The following is a 15,727-nucleotide window of genomic DNA, read 5'->3' on the forward strand; positions in this document are numbered from 1 at the left end:
GAGATGTAATTTTAGATTTCTTAGATATAAAAGGCACTTCAAAGCTATGGGTCTAAATAAAATTACCTACAGAGATTATAAATAAGTAAAGGACTAAGTTCTAAGATCATATGTGAATTTAAATTTTCATTGCAACTTTTCACTTACGGAAATACATATCATATGACCATTACATGTAACAGTTACTGAATAATGTAACGCATAAATAAATCAGGTATTTCTCCTTAAAATCCTTGTTACATTCTGAGGTTTTCCTTTTCCTGTCCTACGCTATATTATCAAACTAGAAAGCTGTCAAATCTGGGGAGACTATCTATCTATCTATCTATCGATTGATCTATCTCTATATTAAGGCACCATTTAAACATAATTATAGTTGCATAAGTATCCATAAAAGTACAAAAGTCCCCTTCTTCAGTCAAAAGAAACTGAGATAACAGTATGAAATGCCTAGTATCCGATGAGTTCTTTGTTAAGACATGGAGATAAGTATGCTTATCTCCAAAATGCTACTTCATGAAAGCAGGGGTCACTTCAACAAGGCTCACCGTTGTATCCAGTACAATTAGCACACGGCAAGGTGCTCATAATCTATCTGTAAATGCGCACATTTTAGTTCATCAGTCATAGCACTATCTAATTAGGCTACGTAGCATACATACTGAAGTTCCGACACTTACTCCAACATCACGCTTATAAATTACATTTGCTCCCTCCAAAGCAATCTTCCGTAAGTTCAAATGGCATCTTGTTCTAAAAACACAGACTACATTTGTAATTAGAATGTCCAGTGCAACATCACTGTCTGCATCCATTGGGGTAGTTTAAAAATTTAGCTTCCCACCACGAAGATCACATCCTGAGAAACAAAACAAAATAAAGTAATTAAACTTAAATGTTTTCTGAATTTTTCACAGATAATCTTGAAAACTGAAATGCAGAAAATAAATCTGTTATTTATTTTTAAATGTTACTCAGATCAAATCACGTCCTTTCTTTTCCCCACTAAATGTGCCATTTCAAAAAAGATCACCATGTCACATAAAATCTAACGTTCATAACCTTAAATTTAATAAGTAACTTTTACACGCCAGGAGGCTGCCAGACTATCTCTGCTACTTGCCTTCACAACCATTATGTTCCAGGTGTTCCAAGTTATGGCAAGTCTCCAAACAAACCCAGTTCAAGAGCTGGACTTTGTGGTTCCAATGTCTAATCATTAATGGTACTGTAACCCATCTCATACTTGATAGGGAGGGCTATGAAAAGGTTGACCTATTTTTCCTCTCTTTCCAGTAGAGTAATTGACTTAAGTTTAAAGAAGAAGAAATATTATTTATAACATTTATAAACAAACTTTTCTCACTTACTAGCCATTCGTTTATTATTCATACTGGACACCTATTATGTGCTGAGGATACTAGAGAAAAAATAATTAAGGCCCAGTCTTTTGTTCTTAAGGAGCTCATAGACCTGCATGTGTAGGGAGGAGCTCTGACAAAGAGCACACATTTTTATTGAGATCACCATCTCCAGGTATGTACTGTTTCACAACTACTGATAGGAGCATTTCTGTAAACAAACAATATGAATCCTAAATTTGAACTAAGCATCCATATTCCAGCTAAAAAAATTCTTTGGGTTGCTACATCTTAAAAAAGTATGTAATGATAATTCAGCTTATCTAACCCAGAAAGAGAAAATCCAGAAAACAGTAACAATTCTATTATAATTATTTTTAAGATTACTTGTAGCCATAATATAAAGAACTAGTATTCTTTATAAGGATTCAAATTATTGTGTGACTAAAACAATGAAGATGTTAAGAGTCCAAATAAAGAGAATTCAATTTTGTTTTTCTGCCCTTCGGTGTATTAGAATTCAATGACGAGTCAGACCAAGACATCCAGCGCCTCCACAGAATCATACCAATTCTCTGTGTCAGTATTTTCACTGTATTTTCTTACTTTTACGCTCCCTTCAATCTGCTTAGCTTGTGTATTTTTAAGCAACCTTAAATGATCTTTATGTACAAAGTGTGGGGCAACAGTGTCAGTGGCCCTGATGTATAGATATATGGGTATATTAATAAGTAGAGGACAGGCAGTTATCAACACTGATCTTAATAAGCAGCAGGCTAATAAGCAGTGGTTAGTATGTCTAACTAACCACTAACTAGTTATGAGAACCTGGGAAAGTGATGCAATCTCTTCGTGTCTTGGTTTTCGCATCTATTAAATGTAATAATAGATGATGCCTAGGAGATAGTGTTGTGGGGATTATAGAAAATGTATGAAAAGTACTTTGCACTTATATCTGGGAAATAACGCAAACACGCCGTGATTAGGGATAAAATAAGTTCAAGTCAACGGGCGGGCAGAACAGAGGTTTGTCAGCATCACTTCCCATGAGTGTATCCGCTGTGACACAGAGGCTCCTGACTGCTCACCCCAACATCCATTCCACCCTTCCTTCACGATGACCAGAACCCAGATGGCGAGCTGCATACACTGTGGCAGAAATAAAGTATCACACTTTCAGGCTTCTGGGCAACAGAAAAAGCCACATTACTCTGTCTGGTCAATGAAATGTAAAATAAAATGGTTTTGTGTCTTTTGGAAAGTCTGCCTAGAGGTACTGAACTAAACCAGCAAAAGCCCCTTTTGCCTTACTGCCCTTCTTCATTCCTGTAGCCTGGAGTCTGGGAGTGAGAGCTGGAGTTCAGGCAGCCATCTGGGATCCTGAGACTATGAGGTAAGGATGGCAGAGCAGTAACACAGAAGCTTGAGTCCCTGACACCGTGCGACTCCTCATTAACCTTGTACTTTCTAACTCCAGATTTTATGAATATGAATTTCTGTATTAAGCCCCTAATGCTGTATTTCTGCTGTATGCAGCCAAATCTAATTCTAATTGGCAAATATCCCATGAGAATAAGTTGCCAAAGCATCTTAACAAAATATCTATAACAATGCATACATATGTAGCATATTTATCATATTAATGTTGGTATACATGTAAGTGTTTTAACAGGTTTGTGTCGTTCCCAAGGGAATGATAAGCACCCACAAAAAATATAGTATTTGATAGCAGCGTTTAAACTCATAAATCTGTTATACATGCTAACACTAGAGTACTAAATATTTAAAATAAAACAGGGCAAAAAGAATACAAAGAACATCTATGTACCCACTGCCCAGCTTAAAAAAATAAAAATTACAATACAATTGATGTCTCCCCTGTACTTCTCTTAAACCATATCCTATCCCTTCCCTCTTGAGGAAACCTCTACACTGATTTGTTTTATCATTCACTTAAACGTATTACATAAATATTTATATTATATCACTGAACCCAAGTAAGTCATGATTAAAAACACACACTGATGGATTCGGTTTGCTAACATTTCCTTTAGGATTGGTACATCTATGCTCATAAGTAGAATAAGCATATAATAACCTCTCTTGGACTGTCCTTCCTTATCTGGTTTGAGAATCAAGGTTACACTAGACCAGCGGTTCTCAACCTGTGGGTCGCGACCCCGGCGGGGGTCGAATGACCAAAACACAGGGGTCGCCTAAAGCCATCTATGTATATATATGTACTTATATATTTATATAGCCAAAATGTTAACAAGTATTCTACTCAAAGATTGGCTTAAAAATTGTTCTTCTCTTGTTTTGTAGAGTCTAGATTTTTTTCTTTTTTTAAATAACATATATTTACTGTAAGAAAAATATAGTTAATTCCATTCTGATTTAAATACAATTATCAGTTGTCTTCCCACTGCCCAAAGCCTAATATTAAGACATGGTTTAATCAGGTGTTTTGTCCTGTTTCTGAAGTAAATAACTACTATGTGGTCAAATATGTACTTCTAATAAAAAGCAAAGTTCAAAACTGCAGTTGTCCTAACTTCAGGAAATGTCCTGGTTCTAGCTTTCTATTAAAATGCATTGTAGAAGTTGAGGCAACATCTTCCTCGACACATGCTTTTATGAACAAGAATACATTATGTTCTTTAGGTCCTCCTGACTTTCTAGTGCTATTTAAAAACATTACTTCAGCCTGACCTGTGGTGGCACAATGGATAAAGCGTCGACCTGGAAATGCTGAGGTTGCCGGTTCAAAACCCTGGACTTGCCTGGTCAAGGCACATATGGGAGTTGATGCTTCCAGCTCCTCCCCCTTCTCTCTCTCTCTGTCTCTCTCTCCTCTCTCTCTGTCTCTCTCCCTCTCTCTCTCCTCTCTAAAAATGAATTAAAAAAAATAAAAAATATCTAAAAAAACAACATTATTACTTCAGCATCACGTAACTTTAAAGCATCACCTGGAAAACATTGCCACCTCCTGGCTTTTAAGAAAATTGCACCCAAGACTACTACATTTTAAATTTTCCACACCAGAAAAGATATTTAAACTAAAAAGGTCACAATAAACAGTCATAAAACAAAGTAAATACTACTCTAAAATCTAATTAAAATACAAAAAACAATAAATAAAACTAAATAAACTTTAGAATACAGAAAATTAGATTCTAGCTACTTAAAATGTATTTGAGTTACATATGATGATAATGAGGGAGGGGCCTAACAGATTTAACCCCAAAATTACCATCCATGATTTAAGAAATGGCAGAACGGGAAGACTGGATATAGACTAACTGGCAAACACAATATGAACCTACATGGTCTGCTAGGGATCATTCTTTTCTAAAAGAAACACATGCCATTTAAACCAACTATTCTTCATAAAGCTCCCAAAATAGCAGATTAGGGAAAAGACATTTTGTACAGTGATTCCAACTGGTTACTCCACTTGACAGTCTCTCAACACATACCTGTGACCAGGATGGAGAAAATCAAACATTTTGTTCTTTTACACCTGTTTTAATAGTTCAGCACATATCTTACTTTTCTTTTCTGGAAATGGGTAGTAACACCACTGTGCTTCCCAGGGTGCTTCTAAAGATTTAGTTTCATTATCTATGTCAAGTACAATGCATGCATTATGTTTATTAAATGGCAGCTATTACTGTTTGATAAATCCACATAGTTGAATATTATAACCACATATTATTTAATGAATTGATATAAAGCTTGAGAATAGCCACATTAACAGACAGAGAAAACCTAGATCATAATAGGTCAGGCAGGAGTCAGCTAACCACAGGCAAGGGGCCAGTGCTTGTTCTATAAAAAAAAGTTTTATTGAAACATAACCATGCTTGTATGTTTCAACTATGGCAGAGCTGAGCAGTTCTGACAAAGAACAAATGACCCATGGCTTAATATGGTCACTATCTGGTCTTTTAAAGAAAAGTCTGCTGATTTCTGGGTGAGTTCAATGATGCAATATCAATAAAATAAAATTTAACACAAATAAATGTGAAGTTCACATTTTTATTAAAATGACCAAAACATCTGTATTATACCATGGCCCTTCACTGGATCCTAGTTTGAAGAGAACAGCTGTAAGAGATACAAATTCTTAGTGATAAATAGTATTAGGGAATTACTGTTAATTATGTTAGATGAAAGACTGATTATATAGACAAATATGCTTATTTCCTTAGCCATGCACATTGAAATATTCAATGGAAAATGTCATGTCTGTAATTTACTTTAAAATACAGTCATTTTTCAACTGTCTGACCTCAGTAACAAATAGATTTGAATAAATTTTCAGATGACTCCCTTGATATCTGGAATCTCGCCATAGGAACCAAACAAATTTAGATAATCTATTCAGAATTGATTTAGATAGCAGAGTTAATTGTATTTTAAGACAAAAAATGCCATATCACTGCTTTATCTCCTCACAATTGTTGAATTGAGGTGACAGATAATATGAGTATATTTGTTACACTATCCTCCCTACATTACTATCTGAAAATCTCCTTAATTTTAAAAAGCTGTTTAAGAGAATTTTCTTCATAATTGGTCACACTAAGACAATATGGAGTTTTAATTCTATTACTTTAAGGAAAACAAACAAAAAAACACACACACAAAAATGAAAGCCTAGGTTATATAGGAGTGTCCAGGCAAAAGGAAACAATAGTTTCTTTGCTATTGAAACATCTAGAGTATACTAACCTTATCACTTAAAGAGGGCACTGACATCCAGAGGAAAATAGGACGATATGAGATATAAAAATAGTTGTATGAGGAAAGTCTCAGGACATTTAGCACAAGAAAGGAACGACGGCAGTTCTCAAATATCTGAACAAAAATGAAACTTTATTTTATGAGATCACACAGAGGTAGATCTCATGAAGCCACACCAAAAAACAAATAGTTGCCAAATAGGGGCCCCACAGAGAGTGTCAAAAAAAACGAAGGGGGATAGGGCTACAAATTAACCAACCGTTAGGAAGGTTATAGAATGAGTCTTTTGTTCAGTGAGAAATGAGACTAGAGAGTTTCTAAAATCCCATCTAATTCTAAATTTCCCGATTCTAACATCTTAGATGAAGACACACTACAGACAAACTTAGGAATTATATACTAAATCTGTATTTTTTTCCTTCTTTTTCCAAGTGAGGGGAGAAGAGATAGAGAGACAGACTCTCGCATGTGCCCTGACTGGGATCCACCTGGCAACAGCCGTCTGGGAATCATCTCTGCTCATCTGGGGCCATGCTAGCTACTGAGCCATTTTTAGCACCTGAGGCAGACGCTCCACAAAGCCATCCTCAACACCCAGAGCCAATACACTTGAACCAATCAAACCATGGTAGCAGGAGGAGAAGAGAGAGAGAGAGAGAGAGAGAGAGAGAGAAGGGGAAGGAGCAGAGGGGAGAAGCAGATCATCACCTCTCCTGTGTGCCCTGACCAGGAACTGAACCCGGGGCACCGGTGCTCTATCACTGAGGCATCCAGCCAAGACTAAATTTGTACTTTAATTCTAGAGTTATTATGTTAGTGAAGTGAAATTAACACCCTAATTCTGAACTTCCCACTTCCTTTCACCATGCATTTGTGTTGAAAGGAGCAGTAAGAAAAAAAAAAAATTTAGATGCAGTAAAGGGTGACGGCATAGACAGTGATCAAAACTGCAAAACCTTTCATTTGTTTGGCAGGGTAACATTCTATCATGAGCTTATACTTTAGGAATCAATCCTTGGGGTTGGCATTTTAGTATTAGAACCAAATGAAAAAAATTATTAATAGTATGTCTGGTCACAAAAACCCTTGTACTTCTCAAGGAAAAGATTACCTATTATACCAATGAATAATATAAAACATTTAAGAAACGATTAAGTAAAAGCAAAAGTATTTGATGTACCAAATCATTACATTAAGTCAAACTATGTTCATTACATGTCTCCAACTACTATCTCTCTGACTCAATCAAATACCAATTCTGAAGACTGGTAAGCAGGTAGCATTCATGTGAATAGTGAGCATCAAAATGAATTGCTACAATTTTTAAAAATCCATATTAAGAAAACTATAAAAATGTCTAATGGAAATTAATTAACAATAACCATGAAGGCTGCCAGCGACTACCTATTTAAAAAAATAATAAAGAGAAGTGTATTTTATGCTTCAGTCTTTAAAAATATTATACCTAAAAGGTGGTAAAGAACAATTTTAATGATGCTGATTTGCTGACTGAGTGCTTAAGGAAAGGTAAGTCAGTGGTTTACACTCTCATAAAGAAGTTCCAGTTTAAAAAAAAAAAAAAGTATTTGGCAATTTAAGAATATACAACCCAATACTCAAACCATATTAATGTTTAAACAGTAACCTACTTAACCCTCTATCTCAGAAGGTACTACAATGTATCCAGAAGGGAAGAAAACACGGATGTTTAAGAGTTGGATCCTAATGAAGTCCCTGACAGCTCTGAACCGTTCCTACCTAACCTGTAAAAGGTCAACCCCACCCTTCCCTCACCACATGATGGTTTTGAGAATAATGAGCACCTCACCAATTAAAAAGTGCTCTATTAAAGTCATATCATATTAGTCAGTGCTACCATTAATTATAACTAATGTCTGATTAGAGATAACAAGGAAATAAAAGTATATTTTACTGAATATAACCTGAAATTTGGGGATTCAGACCCAAAGATGAGAATTTTATCATATCAATTTCTTATGTAAAAGCAAAATTTTGGACAGATTTAGTATTTAAAATTAATGTCTTAATGTATGGCTTTTAAAGAAGACAGCATACCATTTTCTCAGTACATAAGAAGTAATCAGCCTGACCAGGTAGTGGTGCAGTGGATAGAGTGTTGGACTGGGACACAGGGGACCCTGGTTTGAAACCCAGAGGTCACTGGCTTGAGCGTGGGATCATAGACATGACCTCATGGTGGCTGGTTGGAGCCCAAAGGTCACTGGCTTGAGTTCACGGTCACTGTCTTGAGTAATGGGCCACTGGCTCTGCTGGAGCCCCCTGGTCAAAGCACATATGAGAAGCAATCAATGAACTAAGGTACTGCAACGAAGAACTGATACTTCTCATCTCTCTCTCTCTTACTGTCTGTTTGTCCCTATCTGTCCCTCCATCACAAAGACAAACAAATAAATCAAAGAAAAGTTATGTATAAACCCACCACAGTGATAATTACCAATATTTTGCTATGCTTATGTAGACATGTTTTGAGGCTACTAAATCTATACATTTTTCTGTGCACATTAAACAAGACTGGGATCATATGCATATGCTAACTTATCTAGTCAACAAAGAATTGTGTAAAAATCTTTTATAGCCCAAGATATAAAAAAACAGCAATACTGAATTGACTGATTTTCCTTGAATGATAAAAGAGGGTGAACTTTCCCAATATTACCAATAGTATTTATTGTGTTAACTGTTAAATCTTTTGTCCATTTTCCTTCTGAGATTTCTTACTGATTTATAAAGGCTCTTATACGTAAAGAATATTAGTGTTTTGCCTGCTTATGCTACTCTTCCTGCTAAAAATGACCTCTCTCTAGAGCAGGGGTCCCCAAACTACGGCCCGCGGGCCACATGCGGCCCCCTGAGGCCATTTATCCGGCCCCCGCCACACTTCTGGAAAGGGCACCTCTTTCATTGGTGGTCAGTGAGAGGAGCATAGTTCCTATTGAAATACTGGTCAGTTTGTTGATTTAAATTTACTTGTTCTTTATTTTAAATATTGTATTCATTCCCATTTTGTTTTTTTACTTTAAAATAAGATATGTGCAGTGTGCATAGTGATTTGTTCCTAGTTTTTTTTTTAGTCCGGCCCTCCAATGGTCTGAGGGACAGTGAACTGGCCCCCTGTGTAAAAAGTTTCGGGATTCCTGCTCTAGAGTCTAGGCACACTCCTGCTTGTTCTACAATTCAGCATCACCCCCATCCAATCAAGTCTGTAACAGTGAGCTGGAAACCTAAGTGTTCTGTCCCAGGCAAGGGAGTAGGGTCCAGCAGTGAACAAGACTGGTACACACACCTGGCCTGTGGTGGTGCAGGGGATAAAGCGTCGACCTGGAATGCTGAGGTCGCTGGTTTAAAACCCTGGGCTTGCCTGGTCAAGGCTCATATGGGAGATGATGCTTACTGCTCCCCCACCTCCTCTCTCTCTGTCTCTTTCTCTCCTCTCACTAAAATACATTAAAAAAAAAAAAAAAGGGAAATAGTCCAGGTACAAGGCCCAGCACGTGTCCTCAGCTCCGAGGTGAGTTAACAGTGTAAACCGTTCAGACCAGAGGAGGACAGCATGGCTGGAGTGGGGCGAGGGTGTGGGAGACTGGCGTAAGACCGCCGGAGATGCAGACAGGGGTCAAATCGTTCCTTCTAGGCAACGTTAAAACTTTTTCATATTTATCCTAAGAGCATGGTGAGCTAAAAGAGGAGCAAAAGATGACATGGTATATTTGTTTTGTTTTTGTTTTTTAAAACACCTCAGGGTCACCTCAGTGACAGGAGAGTGGCTGGAAGACAGGAAGGGCAGAAGCCCAGTCAGGGCCCACAGCGCGGTCCCCGGAGACGATGGCAGTGCAGCAATGGCAGGGCGCAGGACGACGCGGAGCAGCAGAGGGAGGAGAGCCACTTCCAGGAGACAGTGAACAGAGCTTTGCAATTGGTACAGGAAGAGGAAGAGGGAGGTGGAGGATGAGCCCAGGCTTGTAGCCTGGGATGCCATTTACTGAAACAGAAACACTGGAGGGACAGCAGGTTTGCGGGAGACAGTAAAAGGATGAGGGTAAGGTGCCGTTTCAGACATGCTGAGTTGAAGGAACTTGGGAAACATCCGAGAGAGAGAAAAATCAGATAAGAGTCCATTACTCAGGACAGGTCTAGGTCTAGACTGGAGAGGAGAATTTTCAAACCATGATGGGTAAAATAAGAAATCAAAGGGACTAAGCCATCTGATCCCCAAGACTGAGAAAGAATATCCCACTCTGAGTCCCATTACCATATTGCTATGCATACCACTGTCACTGCATTTTTCTATAACCTAGTGAAACTTCCTATTTCTATATGTCTCCAACAAGCTTCTCAGATGCATTATCAAATCTTATTTTTGTCCCTAGCCCTGGCATAGTTCCTAGGGCACTAACCATTTTCAATATAATGTCTGTAAGAGCTTAACTATTATCTTGAGATTATTAAAAAGCACTAGCTACACATAGACACAAGTTTAAGAGCTCAGCCTCTGGGGCAGATTGCTTGGGAAAAATCCAGACTCTACCATTTATCAGTCATGTGACCTTGGGTAAGTTATTCAATGCCTCTATGCCTCCTTGTCCTCAGCTATAAATACGGTAGATAACACTACCTATCACAGAGCGTTGTGAAAATTGAAATTTTATGCAAAGCACATAGCATAGTACTTGCACATGGTAATAAGCATTCAAATTTAACTAGTCTCACTGTTACTATTATTATTCTCCTTTCTTCATTCTTCCATGGTTAGAGAAATGTTCAAAAATAAAAAGAATTTCCAGTTATTCACTGAGGTCCTCAAACTTTGGAACACAAAAACAGATCATGTTCCTTCTAGTCTAAAAGAGAGGGGGTAAAAGTAAAGAATACAATTTGATGTATGTGGTAAATGAAATCAGTATTTTAAAAATAACTAAGTTTAACGGTGAATTTTTAAGAAGTCCCCAGTAACAACAAAGTCATTTCAAACAAAAACAAATAGTTGTTGGTTTGGATATTCAATTGCAACAACACTGTGTTCCATGTTTCTTTCATTTAAAGTATAATTTATCATGTTCATTCCAAGTATAAAGGCATCAGTTTTCTCCACAGGCCTCACATGTGCCTGATTTCCTCATATTATGGGTGATCATTTTAAAAACTAGGAAGTTTATCTTTTCCTAGAAAATCTTCATATTTGTCTCAAGTTACTGAGAAGGAACTCCAGTTTGTGCGACTAATTTGCCATTACGCTGATGCTAATGAAACAGCATAATTTTATAAAGATTATTACTGTCTTTGCAAGTGTAAACATTAATTCACTAGGCAGCTAACAAAACAAATAAACACTCTTTAAGCTTCTGGTTGGTGTCAAGATTGGCATGCATGACTAAAGTTCAAATTTCTTTTTATTCTGATTTATATTTAAAAAATGTGAATTCAGGGTCTAAACTTGAACTGCTGACAGCTCACCAGGAATTTAATCAGAGAATGCACTGCATGATAAAAACATAACAGGTAAAATTTCCTATTTTGACAGTTTCCTTTCAACTGCCTTCATAAGTTTATCCTTCATATAAAATGTCTGTGCTTATGTAGACAACCTGTCAAAGGTCTATGTCATGCATGACTGCCATGTTAGAAAAGGAAGGTGAGACTATGAAATTAACTCCTTGGAAAATAGCGTATCGAACTCAAACTGTCCTTGTTAAAAACAGTTTTTACTATTTAGTAGAAAATGTAACATAAATAAAAGCAAATACGGTTATAGAATAAAAACTCTTTCCACATATAAGCACAATAAAGAATTTATGATTTTATTTAGCACTGGCTAGATTTTACTTGATTCAGAGATATATCACCAAAAATGATACATATAAAGAATTTGGCTAAAGATCAGAAGAAAGCCATAACTTTTAAAACTGAAAGTAAGGTCTATGAGAAAGACTGCAGGACTGATTTAAAACTGGTACGATAGTAAACTGAGCAATTAATAACATACAAGTAAAAGAGTCTTACATACACCACATGAGTGATAAGGAAGTGTCCTGATTAAAACACTCGTTTTTGTTTATTTTTTGTTTGTTTGTTTTTTATTGGTTTTAGCGAGAAGAGAGAGAAGGGAAGGCAGGGGGAGGAGTGGGAAGCATCAACTCATAGTAGCTGCTTCTCATATGTGCCTTGATCCAGCAAGCCCGCGGTTTCAAACCACTGACCTCAGCATTCCAGGTCAATGCTTTATCCACTGCACCACCCACCACAGGTCAGGAACACTGGTTCTTAACAAGAAGACAAAACAAACAAAAAACTATGGAAGAGGCTCAAGCTCCAAAGATATTGATTAACTAACCTTTGTAGGGACCTGATTTTTAAAACACTTCCAAGTTGTTTCTAATGGCCACCTAGTTAAGAAATGCTGGGCTGAAACACGATGCCACAATAGTCATCAAAATAATGGAATTTTCCTTTCAGTAAACAGGTCTTTAAGGGGCTATCGTCTCATATCAGATCTGTTTATCATAGAAAACATCAAGATTTCTGCACTCTGTCTACCATGAGTTGTTTCCTTGACTCAGATTCATGCACTAAATCATCTCTATCCACCCTTTGCCTCTGCAGGGTATAAAATGTTATGAATGAATGGCTCGCCGCTGAATCCAACGTCACAGTTGCAACTACCTCCTACTGGAGCTCTCCAGGGCATACAGCACTGGGAAACCCTGATGCTCAAAATCCTCCCCCTGGTACCACCCCACCCCTGGCTTCTGAGGCACTTTGTCCTCGGGTCTCCTCCCATCTCAAACACGTTTCCATTTGCTCCTTAAATCAGAAGTTCTTCCTTAGATTCCATAACAGGCCCTGAAGAGCTCAAGAGGTTCCAGAGGCAAGGAACCCCTTGATATTATATACAGTGTGTCCGTAAAGTCATGGTGCACTTTTGACCAGTCACAGGAAAGCAACAAAAAACGATAGAAATGTGAAATCTGCACCAAATAATAGGAAAACTCTCCCAGTTTCATACCTATTCAGTGCAGTTCGATGTGGGCTCACGCACAGATTTTTTAGTGCTCCTTAGGTAGCCATCCGTATAGCCTCTACAGACTCATCACTGACTGATAGCCCACCAGAACGGGGTTTCTCCACCAAACTGCCGGTTTCCTTCAACTGCTTATCCCACTGAGTAATGTTATTCCTATGTGGTGGCGTTTCGTTATAAACGTGCCGATATTCACATTGCACTTTGGTCACGAATTTGAATTTAGCGAGCCACAGAACACACTGAACTTTGCTCTGTACCGTCCACATCTCAACTGGCATGGCCGTGGGCTGCTCCGTTGTATACACGATGTTACGTCATCATCTGTGCATGCTCACATGCTGCCACATCATCCTATAGAAACTGGGAGGGTTTTCCTTTTATTCGGTGCAGATTTCACATTTCTATCGTCTTTTGTTGCTTTCCTGTGACCGGTCAAAAGTGCACCATGACTTTAGGGACACACTGTATGTACACACAAACCTGGATGTATACATGATCAGGCTACTGTCCTTCATATTCACAAATGAGTTTAGATCCCTGAAGTTTAAGTTCACTGCCTTACATTCTCTTCTTTGTTAAGCTTTCAGGCTTCAATTGTTAAACATGAGTGTTTGGTTCCTACCATCAATCCTGACCTATCAGAGATCTGAACCCATAGTCCTGTCTGGTAGGCATGTTCATTAAATTAAACCAAACATCCAAAATTAATTATTCTCATCAAACATACTTGCTGTCTCCTGATTCTTAATTTTAGTTAATGAAGCCACCATCCAACACTCACACATCTGAATCAGAAGTTTCAGAATAATCCTCCATCACTTTTTTCTCTTAGACCCAGTTAACTTTTCTGATCTAGCGTCTTTTCTGCATCCAAAGCACCAGTTTTTTATTTTAGGCTTTCACATATCATTCTTTTAGAGCTTTTTAAAAAAATGTTTTTCCAGTGATTTGAGGAAGGGAGGGGAAAGACAGAGAAAGAGAGGGGAAGAGACAGAGAAGCATCAACTCATTTCACTTTGTTGTTCCACTTAGTTGTGTACTCACTCACTGATCAAACCTGTGACCTCTGGTGCAACAGGCCAACGTTTTATCCATTGAGCCACCTGGCCAGGGCCACAGCTACTGCCCTCTAATGGAACTCTGCTTGCAATCTGGTCCATCTACCAAATATGTAACCAGAATGATCTTCCTAATTGTGCCACACCCTGCTTAAAGAAACATCTCTTGGCTCTCTTACATGGACAAAACAGAATCTAACTTGCTTTGCTTGGAATGCTACAAGCTCATGTTTGCAATATACTACTTCTACTTCCAATACATTTAACAGTCTCAACTTCTATTCAATCCTCTTGCAGTAGCAGACCCTTTCCTGATTCTATGTCTGCCTAGGATGCCCTTTCCCACTCCTTCAACTAACACATTATTACTCGTAATTGCATTCAGTTAGTTTGTAACTAATGTGAACCCAGCACTGGGGCTAGACACTTGGACTTGAACTCAGAACAAAATAGGCAAGGGACTCTCATGACAGTTGTATCAGAGGGGAAGAAACAGACAAGGAATAGAGACACATTAACATAGAGAACAGCGATCTATGTTATACAGGAAATACGAGGACAGAAGAGAAACTTTAGAAGGATAATCCAGGAAGGCCTCTTAACTTCCTCAAAGATGAAAACTTCTTAACCTCAGAACTTGAAGGATAAGGAGCCAGCCACGCGAAAGACTGAGAAAGAATACCCCACGCAGAGGGTACGGCAAACACAAAGGTACTGTGGTATTATTGCTGTCGATTAGACTGCGGGCACCCTGCTCCTTGAAGATAACTGTTCAACATAAATGTGTGTCTTTAAAATTTGGGTTAGTACCTGGGTCTTGGTTATCAACTCAATAAACAGCTGTGAATTAAAGGAACACTTTAAGAGCAATTAAAAGAATTATGGAGGTGGGGAAAAAGTGGGGAGAGTAAACATTTTTTACTGTAACAAAGAAAATCTTGGTAACCCCAAACCACTCAAATTCTCCAACAGTATCTTGTTACTCCCATAGGTCGCTTTCTGGTCTGTTCCGCTGAGTGCTCCTGCACCTAACATGTTATTATTGGTTTTAGTTCAAACCCCCAAATCCTGAAGGACAACTGTACCCCAGAAGCTTCTGCAAATACGGAAATATAATACACTTCTGATGTAAGGAAAGAATTCTTTTAATTAAAACACACATACAGACCCCCAGCACTTTTTATGAATATTTCCTTTCCTCTCCCCTAAGAGCTATGCTCTCCACGGCTCCCCTAAGGGTCTTAGCTCACCCATATGCTCAGCTTATTCCATGAGAGCTGGTCAAGACTGGCTACCCTGTCAGTTACTTTCGGCATGGCAACCATCCAAGTAAACAGTTTGATGATATCCCTCTCTTCACAAAGTAAGGGTGAGGATACAACACAAGAAAAATTAAGGCACATAATCTTAATGTACAAACAAATGAATAATTATCTGAGTAATTTTACACTAAGCACTGAAGCAGAATTTTCAAGATTACTGGCCAGTCAAAGGTTTTT

General features: G+C 38.0%; 2 protein-coding genes across 3 annotated transcripts in view; one reads left to right on the top strand and one right to left on the bottom strand.

The window, feature by feature from the left end:
• Positions 1-7,880, top strand: part of SLC2A12 (solute carrier family 2 member 12) — a 79,392-nt gene extending 71,512 nt beyond the window's left edge. The window contains exon 5 of the mRNA XM_066373181.1: positions 7,777-7,880. Within this exon, the coding sequence (XP_066229278.1) occupies positions 7,777-7,822 (46 nt within the window). The 3' untranslated portion in view covers positions 7,823-7,880. The remainder of the gene's footprint in view (positions 1-7,776) is intronic.
• Positions 1-15,727, bottom strand: part of TBPL1 (TATA-box binding protein like 1) — a 35,271-nt gene that overhangs the window by 12,383 nt on the left and 7,161 nt on the right. Inside the window, exon 2 of one of the 2 annotated variants that reach the window (XM_066373182.1) lies at positions 681-753. In XM_066373182.1, the coding sequence (XP_066229279.1) occupies positions 681-753 (73 nt within the window). Of the gene's footprint in view, positions 1-680; positions 860-15,727 lie in introns of both variants that reach the window. The other variant, XM_066373183.1, reaches the window with a different exon arrangement.

Source organism: Saccopteryx leptura, chromosome 3, assembly GCF_036850995.1.
Source record: "Saccopteryx leptura isolate mSacLep1 chromosome 3, mSacLep1_pri_phased_curated, whole genome shotgun sequence".
Classification (NCBI taxonomy): domain Eukaryota; kingdom Metazoa; phylum Chordata; class Mammalia; order Chiroptera; family Emballonuridae; genus Saccopteryx; species Saccopteryx leptura.